At 49.8% G+C, this 19485-nt stretch overlaps 1 protein-coding gene across 1 annotated transcript; it reads right to left on the bottom strand.

Moving 5' to 3' along the window:
- Positions 1-2983: 2983 nt before the first annotated feature.
- On the bottom strand, positions 2984-18901 carry SESN2 (sestrin 2; the record flags this gene model as incomplete). Its single annotated transcript, XM_084243426.1, has 10 exons — positions 2984-3070; positions 3726-3870; positions 6701-6891; positions 7129-7247; positions 7767-7917; positions 8449-8661; positions 8768-8950; positions 9323-9520; positions 11100-11165; positions 18818-18901. The coding sequence occupies 10 exons, from the start codon at positions 18899-18901 to the stop codon at positions 2984-2986; spliced, it is 1437 nt and encodes a 478-aa protein (XP_084099552.1).
- Between the last annotated feature and the right edge of the window lie 584 nt (positions 18902-19485).

Genomic DNA, 19485 nt, shown 5'->3' with positions numbered 1-19485 from the left:
GCAGGAACCATGCTCGTCTTGTTCCTGAGTTGTGCTAGGTGGTCTTCGGTCATTATTTAGACCATATAACTCTCCTGTGGCCTAGGTAATTGCACGGCATGGATAAGGAAATGGAGGCGGGAGAATGAAAGTAGGTTGGTTATGGTCAGAAGACATGCAATCTCAAATCTGGAACCCGAAGCCTGCTCTGTTCAGGGGGTGTTCCCTAGACTCTCCCGAGGTTCCTTTCCCTGTAAAATAGGAGCCCAAGTTTTCACAGGGTTGTTGTGAAGATTGAGATTAAATCTGAAAATATTTGGCAACAGTCATGCTCAATACTACTGGGAAGAAAATGTGTTTCACCCTCATTTTTATGGCAGAAGAAACAGTCAAATTAATCTACCTTCCCAGGGATATGAAGTGGCTGGGTCAGGACCAGAATCCAAGTTTTGTACTCCAATTTTGATTTACTTTCTCTCACACCCTCTCAGATGAGTCTGGAAGGAAGAAGTGTAGAATATTGCAAAAATGGAGATGGTAAAGGGAACATGGAATCAATCAGGGGAGGCTTTCTGGAGGAAACATTTTATCACGTCAGTATTGAGAGGATGTGGCCAGCACAAGTCATAGCTCTTTATCATGATGTGGTTTTCCTGATCAGCTTATTCAAGTTCCTGGTGTCCAGAGAAGTTAAGACGCGTGGCCCAGGCCACACTGCTACTAAGTGGCACACTAGGGTCATCAGTCTAACTCCTTATGCTTACCTTTCTCCCTCATGCCGGAGAGGAAAGGATAAAAAGCAGGTCAATATAAGTAGTAGGCCAGGGGACCCGCAAGATTGCCCTCAGAGACTCAAACAGTCTCCCTCTGCCACAGGGGAGGCCCAGCACTAGGAAAAACAGCAAAGCGAAATGTCAAGGCCGTGGAGTCAAGCAGACCCTCGACAGAATCCTGGCTCTCCCACTGATTACGGTGTCAGCAAGGTCACTTTCCCCGAGTCTCAATTCTCTGGCAGGATTGCTGCAGATTCAGACAAACGGTTTTTAAATACCCAGGCAGTGACAGACGGGTGGCAGGTTGGACACCCAAGGGGCAGAAGCAGACTTTCAATGCCAGCTACTCCCCAGCTTGCAGTCACTAGGCACAAGTGCCCAGCAGGGTAGGGGCTAGCAGGTCAGGTTCATGATGCAATCACAGCTCCCTGCTTAGGCTAAGAGATGAACCATGACCCTTAGGAAATGCAAAAACAGCCCATTAACAAGAAATACAAAACAAAACCTCGGCAAATTTTTATTTCTCATCATACACCAACTGATAGCAAAGCTAGATTTCCGTATGTGAACACTGGATACCCCTCCCACCCTCCTGGGGGACATGTACAGAGACGTCATGTCCCCTCTAGAATTCAAACCCCCATGCGGGGGCCTCTTCTCTCCTGCCCAGCTTCACTTCAGGGAGGGTGCTGAGGCCAGAGGGGGTGCCAGTTGCTTCCCCATGCCCGCACGGGAATGAAATGTGGCACACTGACTGGGCTCCTCTCCTGCCCCACCCCAAAGAGGAGGGTCAGAAGCAGCAGCAGCTTAGCCCTTGCCTTTCTTCAGTCACCCCCAAACTGGTCAGAGGTGGCACATACAGTTGGAAGAAGGGCAAGGGAAATCAATTCACAGCTTGTTTGCTACAGAAAGTGCCTGGGATCAGTCCTTGGCTGCTTCTGCCTCCAAGCATTCCACCTAAAATCAAGGAGGGAACAGAAACTGGGTGGGAGGCCTTGAAAGGTCGTCAGGAGAGACGGATAGCAAGCACTGGGTGGGGGGGGGGGTCCCCAGTGGCCTTCAAGAGCCAGCAAGATTTGCCGTTTGCTGCTGGCACACTGACCAGAGAATCCCATGGTGAAGACTCAGACGTCAAAGAAACCCAGACCCGCCCCTCAGTCTGCAATTGTGGAAATGGAGGGCAAAGTTTGGCAAAGTGGCCTCGGTCACTCGGCCAGTGGCAGGGCCCAAAAAAGAGTCCTAAATTCTCCTACCTCCCCCACTGGGCCACGAGCCACCTAGAAAGGCTCGACTTTTTGGCACAGGGCTGTGGCAGAGCCACAGGAAACAGGAGAAAGGATAGTGATCTTTACAGAGCAGACGTAGTGGGAAAAACAGGTTTCTCCCTGTCCTACTTCTCTCAGGCCTTGACTGAGGAGTCAAGGCCTAGGAGTGAGGCCCTGGAGAATCTCATCTGTAAAGAACCAAAATACAGAGGATTTGTAATATTCTCTCTTCTTCAGTAGGCAAAGTGACCAACAGAGACCCCCAAATAATCTTTTTTGATGTGCTTGGTGTCTGCAGGGGCCTCACATCACCAGGCACGGGAGAAAAGGATCAGAGGACAGAGAGGCCAAAGGAACTGAGTAGAATTGGGGCAACCAGAAACAAGGGGCCTTCAGGCTGCCTGACAGAATAGGCTTTGGGGAGTCAGATGCACAGACCAGCGGTGACCCTGACTTTCACATTGATGGGTGAATGGCAGGTGAGAGGTAATGAAATCTGGGAATGAGGGAGGAGGAAAGGCAAAGCTGCTTGGAGTGTCAGTCCCCGGAGGTGACTGCCCTCCTCCCCTAGGGCCGGCCAGGGACTTCCCAGCCTTGAAGGGCATAGTACTGTTGGTGCCTGGGGCCCAGCCTGCTGGCACACCAGCTCATTTTCCTTCCTGTGCCCTGTGCCTCTGGGATCAGGGCCAGGAAGAAAGGCATGGCCCCTTGGGATCCACTAGTCCTCTTTCAGCTCCCAGACACAGAGCTGAGCTCCCAGACTCAGTACAATGATCCTGTCCATTCCAGTGAGAGAAAAGGAAGGTGTGGCTTGGGGGCTGCACGTCAGACACAAGTCCACCTCCAGAGTGGCGTGAGCGGGCATGGGACAGAAAGAGATGGGGTCTGTCTCCAGACAGAGGAGTCTCTGCAGAGAAGAGGATGCCCTCAGGACTGGCTGCTCCCAGCCTGGGTCGCACACAGGAGTCAGGTCATGTAGCGGGTGATGGCACGGAGGGCGTAGAGCAGGGCGGCTTGCATGCGGGCCTCCAGGAGCAGCAAGTTCACATGGACCTGCAGCAGACAAGGCATGTTGGCATGAGGTGGCTCAAAGAGCAAACCCCACCATCCCCATCACTCCAGGATTACACTGACCCTCAGCACTTGCCCATCACTGCCTTTCCTGTAGAGATGCCCGGGCCTTTCCTGGGCTCTAACTGTTTGGTGTGGTAACTCCTTTACAGCCTCAGGCACCTTTACCCCTAATGTGACCAATATCTCTATTCCCATCTTTCCCTATCCTCTCCCCCACCCCCCAAAAAAGCCAAAAGCAAGAGCTATTATGGAGCACCTACTTGCAATCAGAGGTTTACACTTTTTTCATTTCAGCCTCCAAGTAACCTTGAAATGCAGGCAACATTTATTCCCATTGTAAAGACAGAAAGTGCAGCAAGGCAAAGCGACTTGCCCAAGATCACAATGCTGCTGAGCAAAGTGCCATGACTTGAACACAGGTCATCCTGGAGGGCAATGTGACGCACACTCTCATTTCACAGGGGAATAAGAGCTTGCGCTCAGAGTAGAGTATAATTTGAGCCTAGGACAGTGTGTCCAGGTGTCTCCTGGCAGGACAGCCTCATTCTGGGTTCCTCTGGGGGTTCTTCCCTCTTTCTTCCTCTATTGCATAGATCTGACCCCTTCCATTCTGCTTCCTCCCCATGGGCCATACCTTCTCTGAGTGACGAAAGTGCCTCCAGAAGAGGTTATACATTCTTCGGGTGGTCTTCTCTGGATAGCAAGCCACCGTCTTGATATAGACCTTGAGGTTCCGCTCCAGCAGCTGGTTCACCTCCCCATAGTCATAGTCATCATATCTGGAAAGGTCCCACCAGCATCATTCATCCTCTGATCCCAGAGGTTGCTCCTCTCCCCTCCCCTCACCCAATAGAAGGAGTTACAAAGCATGGCAGGAAAAGGCAGAAGTAGAAAGCAATTAGAAGCTTGGTTCTTAGGAAAATAGGTGATATTCCATATTATAGGCCACTGGACTCACAGGGGACCACTCCAAGGAATGGACAGACAATGAGCATGTTGTGCTGAGCATGCCCTGCGAGCGTGTACTCATGGGGTCTTTGAAACAACTGCAGATGCCGCACATGAATCTATTGCATGTGACATCCAGTATTCACCAGCCTGGGTTTACAGACAAAAAAAAAGCGAAGTCACTTATCCTAGGTCACACAGCTGGGAATGGAATTCTAATCCAGCTCTGCCTGGCTCCAAGGGCTAGTCAGTACTTTACTGTAAAGATCATGGAAGATGGAGCAGGGAGTCAGGGCAAATACTTACTCTGAAGAAGGAAGGGCAAAAGGAGCTGGTATTCATCTTACAGATGGACAAACTAAGCACTGGAAAGGCATTGTTCAAAATCAAAGAGCAAACCAGTGACAAGTCTACAAGCCACTTCATGTATATGTATGTGAGTGTGTGTGTGTGTGTCTCTATCTCTCTCTCACACACACATACACACACACACACACACACACACAGTCCGGTGACCCAGAGAGCCATCCCAGAGCAGTGTGGATGGGGAAAACTGGCTGAAAACTGAGGGCAGGTTCTACAAAGGTATGGGAGCAAGGACCATGTTGAAGAGGGGAGAAGCCTGGACTTGAGAACTGGGCAGCAACCAGCCTATGCCACACTCTAAGATGCTTGTCTGTCCTCAGCCTCCCTCGGGTTGGAAACCTGCCAATGACCAGCAAGAGAATGATCGCTTAAGTTCAGATCATCCCACTCAGTGAAATATGATGTACAGCTAGGGATACACAGAAACAGACATCTTCAAAGACAAACATACACCTTTTTAAAAATGGGGAGATTTTGGGGTATGCTTTGAATAAACTGTTTTTTGTTTCTTTTTTCCTCTAGGATTCTTTTTTTTTTTAATAAATTTTATTTTTATATTCCCCATTACAATTGCAACCCCCTTATTTTGACCCCAATCCCTCCCCTCCCCACATCCCACCCTCCATAGAGTGTCTCCGGTTCATATGAATAAACTGTTAAATGAGAAAAGCAAGAAAGAAAAATATCCTGTGTTCACTGAAGTATTAATACATTCACATTTGATTACATGAGTAAAATAAACAAGCAAAAAAACCCTTACTTTTGTAAAAAAATATGTTTTAGCTATTTGGGCATGGAAAAAAAGACAGGAAGAAAACAGCTGACAATAATGATTATGGTGGGGTGGGGTAGTGACATACATCTGAGGAGGTATGATCCTATTCCGTGAAATCACATACAATGTTACCTCAAGAAAACAAATAAAAATAAATAAAATAACCAAGCATACAAATAATTTTTCCAAGCACACAAAAACTACTACCTAAGAATGAAAAACAGCAATGAAGAAAAACATTACAGAACGTAGATGTGGTGACTGAGTAGAACTTTTGGGAAATTGTTTTTGCCCCCTAATTCTTTGAATTTCCCATAATGTTACCAGAGTTAAGATTTTTTTTAAATAAGAAACAATTGTTCTGGGCCTCCCTGGTGGCGCAAAGGTTGAGCGCTGGGTTGCGAAGCTGCCCGCAGCCTCTGCAGCGCCGGTTCGATCCCCAGCTGCTCCCCGGCCACCGGAGGAGGGTCCCACCTGGCGCGCAGACTTCTCCTGCCGCCCGCTGCTCCCCTCAGCAGTGTACTTCGGTCCTTCTGCCTGCTCTGCTCCCCGCTCTGGCTCTGGAGAATTCTCTCACCCTCCCGCGCTTCTGACTGTACCCAGTGCTTGTATAATTAAATAAATGAATAAAAAAAAAATGAATGAATAAATAAATAAATCTTTAAAAAAAAAAAACAATTGTTCTGTGCATCATCGTGATAAGTAATTTCACATGTAGGGCTGATCTACAAAGACTTAGGTATAAAACCAGTCAGTGCACATGGCATTTGTAATAGTGAAAACTTCACCTACCTAAATATTCAACAATAGGGAAATGGTTGATTTATGTCACATCCATAGCAGAACACCAGGCAGAGATTAAAAAATATAAACGATCTACAAGGAGGGCAACTCACAATAAATGACTAGGTGAAAAAAAACCAAGTTGGAGAATATATTGAGTACTGTCCCATCAATTAAAAAAAATCTACTCAAAAAAGTTAGAAAGCACTTGGCAACAAATTAAAATATAATTAAGTAACATTTCAGCATACATCCTTCCACACATGCACACATTTTTAGTTTTTTTAAAAAAAGGGGAATAAAAAGAAGATTCTGGCTGGTAACTAGCTTTCTTTTCTCTCGATGTATTCTGAACATTTCCCCATGGCAACATAGAGACCTTTATTTTCATTTTTAATAGTTACATATTTCACTGAGTGGATATGTCATCATTTTAAGTCTCCACCGATGGGCTTTGTATTGTCCTGATTGATTGTGAGAGAAGAACTGCTACTTGGAATAGAAATACAAATCAATCTCTCTCTCTCTCTCTCCTTTGTTATAACTAGGGGCTGGGATTAAAGAGTTTCATTTAGAAGTTTCATTGAGCACTTATATATATCTTTCATAATCAGCAAGGACATAAAGTTGCTTTGAAAAACAGTACAGGCAGGGAGGAAAAAGAAAGAAAAGAAGATGAAACAAATGTGGGCTGGGATGGAGAAGTCCTTCGGATACCTGCTGGGACATGTGCTCACCTGATGCCAAAGACACAGTGGATGTAGTTCCATATGGCCCTGCGGAGCACAGAGGTGTCCACGCCACTGTGCATGGCGATGGTGTTGTAGGTGAGGCTGTAGGCCGCCTGGAACTTCTCATCCAGCAGTTGCCCACCCTCTGGGTAGAGCCGCTGGATAAGTGAAAAGCCATGGTCTTCCCAAGTATAATCCTGAGAAACATGGAAGGTGGTCAGTGAGTGGAATCTCTGGGGCCCAAGGGGCCAGAGATCCCCTCCTCTAGAGCACACCTGGCTCCCCGTAAATCCCCCTTCCCACCCCACAAGTCTAACCCACTGCTTGGTCCGGGTCTAGGAAGCCGAGGAGGCCCCTTGGTGATGACCTCCTACGACTATCCCCTGCTTGTCTGTAAATCCAGAGTAATGTCAAGACTAGTGGGAGGAGCCTACCTGAGCACGGAAGGTGGGGGGTGCCTGAGTCCCTCGACGGGTGAAGTCCTCATATCCAAAAGTAGGGTCTTCCACAAAGCACAACATGTCTGGGCGTGGTGAGGGCTCCAGGATGTCAGCTGAGGATGCCAGAAAGAGGTCACAGTGAGGCCAAGGCATGGAGCACAGCAGCCTCCACTCCTGATGAATCATCTGAGTAGAGGGCCAGGGAAAGGCCCTCGGACAGTGAGTAGAACCAGGACATCAGCAGGAGTCAGGCCAGGGGAGAAGGTAAATCAGTCCTGTGGCCCGGTCATAGAATAGTCCCAGCTGCTTATGGAGTTGCTTCCCCTGGGCCAGGCTCTGTGCTAAGAGTTTTGCTTCTGTTTTACCATTTACCCAACATACCAATCCTTCATGTGGGATGAAACTGAGGAAGTGATTACCCAGCCAGAAAGGATTTACAGCTCAAGTCTGCACCCCATGCCCATGCTCAGAACCTCTTGGAGGGTGCTGGAGACATGGCTGCCTCCAGAACATAAGAGATGCCTGGGGTACCTACTCCCCAACAGTAGTGCAAGGAGGTGCCTCCTCTCCCGCAGAAGGGACAAGAAGGAGGCAGCCCCTAGAAGCTGGATGCCTGAGGGGGTCACCTATACCTGAGGGGGTCACCAGCAGGCTCTCCGACTTCTCCAGCTCAAAGCGGCTCTCCATCTCCTCCTGGGATGCTCCCTCGTCCCTCAATAGGCTCTCCTGCAGCTGCCTCATGCGTTCCATCAGAGCTTCCACATCACGGGCGGCCTCGAAGCCCTGATGGAAACACTCAGCTGTGACCCTCTATTCCTGCCCCCTCAGCGCCAGAAAACCACACACACCTTTCCCACACAGGTCAGGCCTAGGGCCTCCTTCAAGTACTGCACCTGGCAGCTCACAGGGTCTCTGCTTCCCAAGATTTAAAAACCTACAGAAGTGATACATCTTCCCTAAGCACCAACTTCCCTCATAGGTAAGGGATTTTTTTTTAAGTATCTGCATTTTTATACTAAAACAAACAAGGCCATCTTATAGAGGAAGAGTTTTAAAGTGCTAAAAACCAGGAGACTTTAAGCCGATAGGACTGCAGGCTGAGAGGCCAATAATAAGGTTTTACGAGTTCATCCTGACAACCCACTATGAAGTAGGGGTCTTTCTCTTAATTTTAGATAAGGAAACTGAGCTGCAAAGTCAAATAAACTTCCTAAGGCCTCTCAGAGTGAGGAAATAGGGAAGCAGTGGCTTTTACCCAAGGCCCAACAGCCATACCAGCATCCTCTGCCACCAAGTTACAGGAAAATGACTTACCCCAAAGTTGTTCAGCGGGTCCCTGCTAGGTGGGCTGCTCTGCTCACTGGGGGGTGAAGGTGCTTGGGGGGCAGGGCTGCCCTCTGGATCCCCCTCAGGCAGAATGCCACAGCCAAATACGAAGGAGGCCAGTGAATGGCAATGGGTCAGCAGGACCAGGGCCTGGATGAGCTCAGCCAGGGACCAGCTGTGCTCACCAGTTTTCAGCAGGGCCTGGAGAGGGAGGAAGGCAGACCCGCTTAGAGGCTGCCTCTGGGCTACCTGCCATCACGGCCCTGCCCCGTGCTCCCTCAGGGACCTGTGCCTCTGCCCACTGCACCTGGATGTGTTCTTTGGTGATGAGCCATGGCCGATGTGCCAACAACTTGTTAATCTCACTGAGCTTGCGTAGCTTCTCGGGGACGTGGTGGAGGCCCAGCAGCCAATCGGGGTCGCCGCCGGTCTGCAGAAACTCAGTCATGTGGGCGCCCACCAGGTAGGAGCACTGGTGGCGGGCGGCAGCCTGTGGAGGTAGTGGACAAGCCTAGTCATCTGCTTCTTTCTGCACCCACCTTAGGGTGGGTGCTCCAGGGAGGCATATCATAGGCTTCACTGTTGCCTGAGAGGCAGGAAACTTGGGTTTTAAGCCCAGCTCTGCTACCAGCTGCTTGTCCTACCTCAGGCAGGTCACCTGACTCTTGTACCTCAGTTTCCCATTCTGGAAGGCAGGCACTAAGAATGCCTCTCTTCAAAAATCTAAATTTCTATGAATGGTCAGATGCTTCCTCTCCCTCCTCTGTGCAGTCAGTTCAGAGAGCCCAATGAGATCTGAGGAAACAACCCCTCACCCCTGCCCAAGTGGTCACCCCTACAGGTTAGGCTGGGACAGGCTCACCATGATAGCGATGTAGTGGCGCCAGGAGCTGGCCAGGGGCCCATCTGTGTGCAGTAGCAGGTAGTGCAGGCGCCAAAAGCTGCTGAGGTAGTCAGGGTGCAAGCCCATCACCACTGCCAGGTTGTCTACACGTCCCGAGGACATCAGCGCCTCCAGCCCCAGGTGCTGCTCGAGGCTCTCAGGTCCCTCCCGCAGGACCTGCCCAACAAAGGAGAGTTGAGGGTAAGCTCCCCGCGGGCCTCCTGACCAACAGGCCAACATACTCACCGTGGTGGCTTTGTAATCACATGAAACTGAAAATAACCATGTCTCAAAGAGAAGGGGTTAGGGGAGGAAAATATATTTTATTAAGTGATTAAACAAATACTTATTAGACACTTAAAGAGCCAATATTTACATAATGCTGCTAAGCTTTCATTTAATTCGCACATCTATGAAAATAGGGTTCTATTTTCTTCATTTTTAGGAAGGAAAATTCAGGCACAGAGAGAAAAGCACTGTTTCTCTTGCCTTCATGGAGCTTCTGTTCTAACAGAGCAAATCCATACACCCACAGTGGACATTTCCTGAGTGCTCTTGCCAAGGCAGGTCTGAATTTGGAGCTTTCCCTGCAGTATCTCACTGAATCTTCCCAGGAATCCTGTGAGGCATTTACTATCAATAAGGCTACCTTCCTTATTGATAGACAGGGAAAGTAAGACTACAGAGGGTCCATTCTTTGCTCAAGGTTACAGATCTAGGAAATGACAAAGACAAGATTCAAATCCAGATTAACCCTGAAGCCTATTTCTTTCTGTTTTATAAAAGAGGAGTTATTTACAAATGGAAAAAAAAAAAGTACAAGAGAACAATGCTGGGGCTCAATATTCTCAATGGCAGACCTAAATCATCAGCAGGTGGTTGTTTACATTTACAGAGGGAGGAGGATTTGGAGGGGGGGTAGTTAACAGCTCATTAACTACTTGGCCCACATATTTAGGAGAGCAAAGAGGACAAGGAAGCAAAGCATTTGTCTTTGATCATTGAGGCCAAAGAAAAAGAAGGAAACTATTATTTTAAAATGTTTCTGTCCATGTCTTTTAAAGGTTTCCCCACCCCCACCTGGAACACCAGGCCCAAGATGGCAAAGATCTGTGTCTGTCTTGTTGACTGCTGTATCCCCCGCACCTAGATGGTGCCTGACAGATCATTCAATAGATATCTATTAAATGAATGAATGAATCAACTGACTCAGTAGATGAAAGATGCCTATGTTGTATTAAGTGGGGAAAAATAAAACAGAACAACAAAAACATGTTATAACACCATGACTTTGGTTCTGTATGAAAAAATCTCCAGAAAACAGTGGCAAATGGTTAAGTAACAGTGATTATCTCTGTGGGGGGTGGGGTTATATGCGATCAGAGCTTTCTGAAACACTAGAAATATTTTTATAATGAACACATATTACTTTGAATTATAAAAAACCTTTTTAAAGATAGATAGTCTCGGGTGAGAAGATAAACACAGACAGTTCTCTCTTCCTAGGGAAAAACAAGGCACTGTTCCGGGAATCAAGTCTGCTCATTACCTAGCTGTGCTATTACCACTTTTATCTCTTTGAGCTTGTTTCTTCCCAGCAAAGTGGGGTTGATACACCTGCTCACAGAAGCGTTCTGGAGATTAAATGAATCAGGAACCTGAAGGAGTAGTTTCAAACTGCTATTTCAAGAGACAGGAAAAGACCCCCACCCACCCAATGCAGACTAACATTCTAAACCCCTCCTTCTAAACTTACCTCCTCCACCGGGATGAAGGCACTGGGCCCCCGAGGGCCTCGACGAGCCCGGCTCTCCCTCTGCTCCTAGAAGGACAGACAGGCAGTGTTAGCTGGAGGTAGAAGGGAGGGTAGTTACTGCTCCAGTCTTCAGCTCCTACCCAAGGGGCCATACAGCTTTTAAAATTACCATTTTGGTGTGCCATGCATGGAGGAGCCGGGTAGGAGTTATACACCTTGTCTGGCAAGTGGAGAAAGCATGAAAGAGGGCTTATGCCATTGGCCGATTTCTTTAGGAACTGGGTAGAGACACAGGAGCCCCATCATTGAATGTGAGGGGCCGGCGAAAGGAAATATCCAGTCACATCTCCAGGAGGCTACCTGCTTGGCAGCCCTAGAGAACCCATACAAGCCTCCTCCTCGGGCTTCCCGGTGGTGCAGCAGGTTGAGCGCAGTGCTGTGAAGCTGTCTGCAGCCTCTGCAACACGGGTTCCATTCCCGGCCGGCCAGGGAGATTCCCACATGGCGAGCAGACCTCTCCCGTCTCGCCCGCTGCTCCCCTCAGCAGTGTACTTCGTTCAATCTTCCTGTTCTGCTTCCTGCTCTGTCTCTGGTGAATCCTCTCACCATCCCGACTCTGGCCTATACCCCAGCTCTTGTATTAAAAAAAAAAAAAAAAAAAAAGACTCCTCCTCACCTTTGTTAGTATTGGAAAGTCAGACTAGCGAATACCCTGGAGTCCTATGATGCAGTTTCATTCTCAAAGTGTCATTTCTTCATCTCTCCCACTGGCATCACCCCAGAGACTACCTCCATCTCTCATCTGGACCAACATCCACACCCTCGCCAGTGGTCTCCCTGTCCTCTCTTATTTATCCTCTTCCAAATGACCAAAACAAATGAGTAAACAGAACATCCTTCCCGAATCCGGCCTCCAGGACAAGGGGCAGACTAAGTGAGGGCAGTCACTAAACAGTTTCTAGAGAGGGTGAACTGCCTGCAGCCAGAGTAATCTTTCTCAAGTGCTGATCAACTGGCTTCAGACCCAGGCTCTACCTCTGCAGCCTTCCAGATAAAGGAGTGGCTCAGGTCTACTGCCCTCCCAATAATCAGAGTGAACTTCTAGGATCTTCGAGGGTCTGGGAACCTCTTCTGATCCATATCTGTGACCTCACAATTCAGTGTTTTTGCTTTTGATGTGTCTTCTATGTGTCTGATTTAGGTCCCCCTACAACCAGGTCACATTTTGTATGAGAACAGGGCCAGGTCATTCATAGCAGCCTGTGAATGAGAAAACACAGAAAGCAAAGGGGCCTAGAGGGAACTGGGGCAGTGCATATAAGGCTGACGGTAGCAAGTATTTTGATGTGTATGTGTCTACAGAAACCTCTTTGGAAACCATCAGAATCATGTATTCACTAAGTCTGCTTGTAGTCCTAGAGGTGGGGTTCAGGGAGGATGTTTGATTTATTCATTTGTTTTGATAGCTAAGGGGGAAGGTCTAAGTCCTGGTTGATCCAAAGCAAATCCTGACTTAGTGTCAATTCCCAAATGTTCAGAGATTTAAAGATTACATTTGAACCTGTCTAAATCAGAAAAGCCATTGCTCTCCACCCCCCCACCCCGGGTTGCCCTCTGGAGAGCTCAAAGGCCATAAAGGAAAAACTAATGAACCTGGAAGTCCCAGGTACGAGTACCAATCCTGCCATTAACTCACTGTGGGACTCTGAGAAAGTAACCTACACTCTTTGGGCCTTAAATTGTGGACTAAGGTAGTTAGGCTGACAGCTCAGTTGCATTTCAAACCACAGCTAGGCCAGGCTGGTCCAAGTCCAATATAGAAACCACCTTACTCCCTAAGCACTCTAGTGCAGCTTCCCTCCTCCCTCACCACAGAGGAAAAAGGCTAACAGCACTGTCTGGGAGATAAGGATTGCTGACTCCACAAACTGTGCCTCCCCCTCAGGGGACCTGAGGACAGAGAGAAAACCACAGCCAGGTGGGGTGGGGAAGGGCAGAGCGGAAATGGAGTTGGGGGGGTAGGGAGGGGCCACCAGAGGTGCTGAGGTACAGGGAATAGGCTTGGGAAGCCCTGATTACTCTCAAATCTGCCTTGGGAGTTCTCAAGGAAAAGGAGGTCCATGGGTCTTTAAATGATAGGTTCTAGTCCCACCAACATTTTTCAGCCCTGATAATGATAATGATAAAGTACAGTTAAAAGACAGGGGCCTTTGGGCCTCCCTGGTGGTGCAAGGGGTTAAGCACCACACTATGAAGCAATCCACAGCCTCTGCAGCACGAGTTTAATACTCAGCCAGGGAGCTACCCACATGGTGCAGCAGACCTCTCCTGTCTCGCCTGCTGCTCCCCTCAGCAGTGTATTTCAGTCAATCTGCCTGTTCTGTTCCCCACTCTTTCTCTGGTGGATCTTCTTACCTCCCCCCTGCCCCGCATCTCTGGCCTGTACCCCAGCTCTTGTATGCATAAATTAATAAATCTTAAAAAAAAAAAATAAAGATGGGGTCTTTAACACCAACTACCTGGACTCAAGTCACAACTCCATCACCTGCTATCTGCTAGCTTTGTAAGCCTCAGTTCCACATCAAATAATGGGATAATAGTCCCTACTTTCACATGCTAGTCACGAGGACTTAATGAGATAACACCTGTACAGCCCTAACCTCAGTAACTCTATCACAGTAAGCACTAAATAAAAGTCAGCTATCATTAACCTCATTGCTATTTCAAACAAGGACTTCTCAACCCAAGCAGTGTTTAGGTAGTATTTGACCAGCTTTTAAAAAAATTCCAGTGCCAAAGTCCCACCTCCAGCAATTCTAGTTCAACTGGGTGGGGCCCAGGATAACGTACAGCCAGGGTTGAGGGCTATTTTTTGCACCATTTATTGATCACTTTCTCAAGTCTAAGGCACTGTGCTAAATGCTTTCCAGGTGAAACCAGAATTAATCTGTTCATTGGACTAATATTCTTGATGACTATATTGCAGGCAGCAAGAAAACAGGAGTGAAAAGACAAAGTCTTAGTCTTCATGGAGAGAAACAATGAATAGGCTTTCTACACATACAGATTTTACAGAGTAAATGAAACACAGCAACACAAGAGTGTATAATGGGGTGGGGAGTGTGCAATATTTCAGTCTGAGTAGACAAGGAAGCCACGAGGAGATGACTTTTGAGTTGACATCTACATGAAGAGAAGGCAGCAGGGCCTGTACAGACCTTGGGGGACCAGCATTCTAACCAAAGGGACCAGGGAGTACAAGGCCCTAAAAGGAAAACTAAGTAGATTTGACTCAGGATCCAATATCCTGAATGCTTCCCTGACCTCAATACCTAGAACTTCAGGGGAAGCAGACAGGGCAGGGTCCCACTACCAAGAGATGCCGTCTCCAAATCAGCCCTACCCTCTTCCCTGAGGTAAAAAGTCAGTAACAGCACAGTAGATAACACTGCCACTGGCTGAGCACACGTATTGCACATGCACTTTAAGGTAGAACCACTGCTTGGGTTCCCATTTTCAGATGAGGAATAAGGCTCAGAGAGGTCAAGTCATTTCTGGTCATTCAGTCAGGAAGGAGATAGCAGAGTTAGGATACAATCTAGGTTTCTGTAATGGCAGAAACTATTTCCCATTCTCTAAACTTCTCCAGGTCTCAATAGCCCCAAGGATCCACTACCCTAAAAATAGCACCTGTCGCATTGTGTGACTGTGTGCTTCTTGAGGGCCCACACTGGACCTAGTTCCTGGTTGTTACTAGCACAATGCAATCCAGTATAACTAATCCATGCGACTAGCACAGTGCAATCCAATAGAACTAGCTGCAATGATGGAATTTTCTATAGCTGCCCTACCTAATACAGACGGTAACCCCTAGCCACTGTACCTCAGCATTTGAAATGTGAGTAATATAACTAAAAACTGAATTTTTAATTTAAAATTGTGATGTATCTAAGTTCAAATAGCCGCATGTGGCTAGGGGCTACCATATGGGACAGCACAGGTTCAGTACAACTCATAAAGGCAAGATCCCACCCCCATTTTACAGATGATGAAGGGAAACCAGAGGGAGCAGGCGACCTACCCAAGGTAACACAGCTAGTTTGGAGCAGAGAGGACATCAAAGGTGGCTCTTCCTATAGTTGCAAAGGAGGTGACCACATGGGGCAACAGGAATACCGAAGTCAGACAGCCCTTTGGGCAACCACTCAGACAAGTTGTAAAAAGAGCAAACACCTCAGAGCTCAGTGCGTGGCTCCTAATTTAAGAGCTCACTAAACATTAATGTTTATATTAGCTCAGGCACCTGCACACAGGTTCCGTTCAGTTTTCATCATTTTGAGGGGAGAGATGTGTCCTTATTTTGCACACAAGGAAAAGTTATGGTTCCAAAGGTTAAGCACCACCTGACAGGTGGCCAATCTGAGATTTGAGTTCAGTTCAGTCTGGTTCCTAAGGGTTCTGTCCACTACCCACATCAGCCCAAGGAGTAGACACATCCTTTATTCTTGGTATTCTAACCAGAGCCTGTGACCCCTTAGGACTCAGCTACATACATGCAGTAAGTCCCTCTGCCCACCAGGAAGGAGCAGACTGCCCCAAGCCACCTCCTACTTGGCAAGTGGTCTGCTGAATTCATATATTGGCCTGGATTTACAATTGAGGGATATGGCCCAAGCAGCCCCCAACCTCCAGCCTTAGGGGAAGGAGGTAAATGGAACCATAAATTTATGTGCCTACTATGAGCTGGACAGTAGGCTAAGTGCTTTACCCATCCGTTCTGCCAATCCCTGTCAACCACCAGAAGGAAATAGGTCTCATTACTCCTTCCAGAGACAGGTCATTGAGGCTCTTTCTGAGTCTAGCACCAGATGGGCACAGCTCAGCTGTGACTTCAAAGCCTGAACAGTTCACAAGGGTCAGCTAAGCCAACAAGGGGCAAATAGTTACAAGCACTTATTAGGTGCTAAGAGCAGTGCTGTGGATGTGACCTACAGGGTGTTTCTAGTCCAGCAAGAGAAGCAGATAAGACCTAATTACACAACTGATGGTCTAATTGGGATAAAAGCTTCTACAATGGAGAAGGGGGATTGGAAGAGGCTGTGCAAAAGGGACTTACTAGGGGGAAGAAAGGCTTCCCTAAATAAGTAACATTTGAGGAAGTGATTCTAGAACCCACTACAGTTGGGAAAAGATACTACCAGCATTGGCATGAAGCATCTAAAGGTCCAGACTCTCTGACTCTGTAGTGAAATGATGGGAGTTGAGGGTACTACAAATTTGGGTGTTCCCTTGGGCTTCAGGTACCAGCCTCTGAAAGTTCAGCACCTTTCTGTTAAGGATTCTGCTTAAAGAAGATATCTTCCGGGCCTCCCCAGTGGCACAGCGGTTGAGCGCTGGGCTGCGAAGCTGCCTGCAGCCTCTGCAGCACCAGTTCGATCCCCGACCACGGGCGAGGGTCCCACATGGCCCGCAGACCTCTCCTGCTGTGCCTGCTGATCCCTCAGCGGTGTCCTCCAACTGTCTGCCTGCTCTGCTCCGCGCTCAGACTTTGGTGAATTCTCTCACCCTCCCGCACTTCTGACTGTACCCAGTGCTTGCATAAAATAAATAAATAAATCTTTATTTTATTATTTTTTTGAGGCATGTTTTTTTTTTTTAATTTACTTATTTGTTTGTTTGTTTATACATGCACTGGGTACAGTCAGAAGCGCGGGAGGGTGAGAGAATTCACCAGGGCCAGAGCGGGGAGCAGAGCAGGCAGAAGGACTGAAGTACACTGCTGAGGGGAGGAGCAGGCGGCAGGAGAGGTCTGCGCGCCATGTGGGACCCTCCTCCGGTGGCTGGGGAGCATCTGGGGATTGAACCGGCGCCGCAGAGGCTGCGGGCAGCTTCGCAACCCAGCGCTCTACCGCTGCACCACCTGGGAGGCCCAAATAAATCTTTAAAAAAAAAAAAAAAAAAAAGAAAAGAAGACATCTTCCCAAGGTCCTCTTTTCTTGAGAGAAGAATAAATAGAAATATTTCAGACATCACCAACTTCCCCCAATTAGAAGCTTCTTTCTAAAGGCCACTATCTCTTTGTGCCCAGCCCACCCCAGGCGCTGTCCTCAGGCCAGATCACTTCCCAGGCCAGTCCTACAGGGCCCACTACTTGTGGGCAGCAGAGACAGGCTCAGGGACCTCACCCCACAGTGAGGCCCTTGGGTGGGGAGGGGGGGAGATGTGTGTTACAGCCACAGTTCTGGCATGTTTGAGGCAGTCACTATGTGCCAGGGCTGTGCTTTGTCCTTTACTTGTATTTCCATTTAATTCTCCCAACAACCCCTCTGAGATACTATCAAATCCCCATGGGAGGAAGCTAAAGATCAAAGAAGTGATCATTTGGCTAAGGCTACACAGCAAGTTGAGTGGGAGGCTCCAACCCAACCCAGCACCCTGTGGTACTCAGGTGCTCTCAATATTATTTCCATTTTTTTTTTCCCAAAAGAAGATAAAATATCTTGGTCACTTAATCAGCAGCTGAGAAGTGACAGGAGTGGGTTTCATTTTTCCACACATGGGGCTCCTAAATCCTGATGGGGAAGGGTAACAAGCTAACAGACCATCCACCGCTGGATGTAGCCCCCAATGATACACTTGCAGGGGGATATCCTGCAAATCATGCTGCTCAGAGAAAGGTAGGGAGTTTCTCTGGGTCATTTTAGGCAAGCACTTGTCTCACTTCCAAGCCCAGCGATACGCCTGCACACGCTCCAGTGCCTGTAAATTGAAACAACCAAAACTTCCCAGGCATTAAGCACATTGGAAAATCCTAGTCAGTGAAGGAAGCCTCTAAGTAGACTCCTGGGCCTCAATGTCCATCCACATGCTGTAAAATGGCAATATAGCATAACTCATATTTTGCTAGTTTAGTCCGAAGACTCAAGAGAAAACGCACAACACAGAATCTGCTCTGTCCTAGGCGCTTAATAAGTGATAAGACGTCCTTTATCGGTGATGATGGTGGTGGGGTGGGGTGGGGCGGGAGAGAGATGCGAAGGGTCGGAGGAGGCCCGGCCTGATTCCTGGACTCACTGCCGAGGGATTCCCCGCGAAACAAACTTCTGGGACCTCAGACCACTTAGCAGGGTGCAGCCCACTCGGCGCTCGGCTTCCGGAACCGCGGCCGGGGCTTCCTCCCTCGCCCCCCCAGCTTTGGCCATCGCCACCCCCACGGCGTACCCGCAGCTGGTCAAGGCCCAGGATCACCCGCGCCCCCTCCACATCGGGGGTGCAGGAAGGGAGGGGCACGAGTCGACCTTCGCTGGCCTTTTCCCGGGGCCGCATCCTAGAAAGAGCCCCCAGCCCGCCAGCCCCCACCTGGAGGAAGGGACTGCGGAAGGGGGCGGGGCGGGGGAGTGGTCGGGCTGCAGCGGCCGGGATTTGCCTGGACTTGAAGACTCTCCACCAGAGCGCAAACCCAAGATAACCTCGGGAAGGCGCCCTTCCCATTGGCCGGGAGTCCGAGGGAGCCTCGGAGGGCTCCACCGCCGGGCGGGGGGGGGGGGGGGTGGCGGGGCGGAGAGAGCCGCGGCTGCCCGTTGATGCAACCCCTCTCCGGGGTGCGCGCCCCGCTCCCCTCCCCGAGCTCGGGGGCGCAGAGACTTCGCTCCAGACCGCCCGCGGCGAGGACGCGCCGGCGTCCCCGGGGAGGGAGGCGTCGCTCGGCCCCGGCTTACCTCTCCGGCCCCCGGGCCGCCGCCCGGGGCGAACGGCAGGTAGCCCTGCAGCTCCGCGCGGCACTCGGAGTCCGCCACGATCATGGTGCGCGCCAGGACCCGGCCGCCGCGCGCCGGCCACCCGCGCCCCGGGGGGCTCTGGACGACGCTCGCAGGAAGCCGGGGCTGGGGGCGCCGGGGAGGTGCTAGGGCCCCGGGGTGGCTCTCGGGGTTCCAGAACGCTCCGTGAGCCCAGAATCCCGGGACGGCCGCGGCTGCGCCGCACGCTCCTTCGTCGGGTTTCCGGAGCGTCCGGAGGCTTCGGGATGGGGCGCGGCGCCGGGGGTCTAGCGCCCGCGCTGCCTCGGAAGTCCGCAGTGGGCTCGGCCGCTCGCGGCCCCGGCGCTCCTCAGCATCCCCGCCGCGGAACTGCCAGCGCTCGCCCGGCTCTGACACCCGCGGCGCCGCGCTGCCCGCTGCGGTCCCCGGGGGAGGGCGGGGACACAAAAGCCCAGCTCGCGGCCAATCAGATGCCTGTTTCCCGGGAAGGCGGGGGCGGCTCCGCCCCCTGGAGCCGGCGGCCCGGCCAATCGGCAGCCGGCAGGGCCCGAGGACTCTGGGAGATGTAGTCCGCCGCCAACGAATGCTGCAAACTTTTGCGAAAGGATTTAGTCAGATATTTGGCAATC

Source organism: Talpa europaea (genome assembly GCF_964194135.1).
Source record: "Talpa europaea genome assembly, chromosome: 9".
Taxonomy (NCBI): Eukaryota; Metazoa; Chordata; class Mammalia; order Eulipotyphla; family Talpidae; genus Talpa; species Talpa europaea.
Note: the sequence above shows the minus strand (reverse complement) of the source record. Positions and strands in the feature narration are given on the sequence as shown.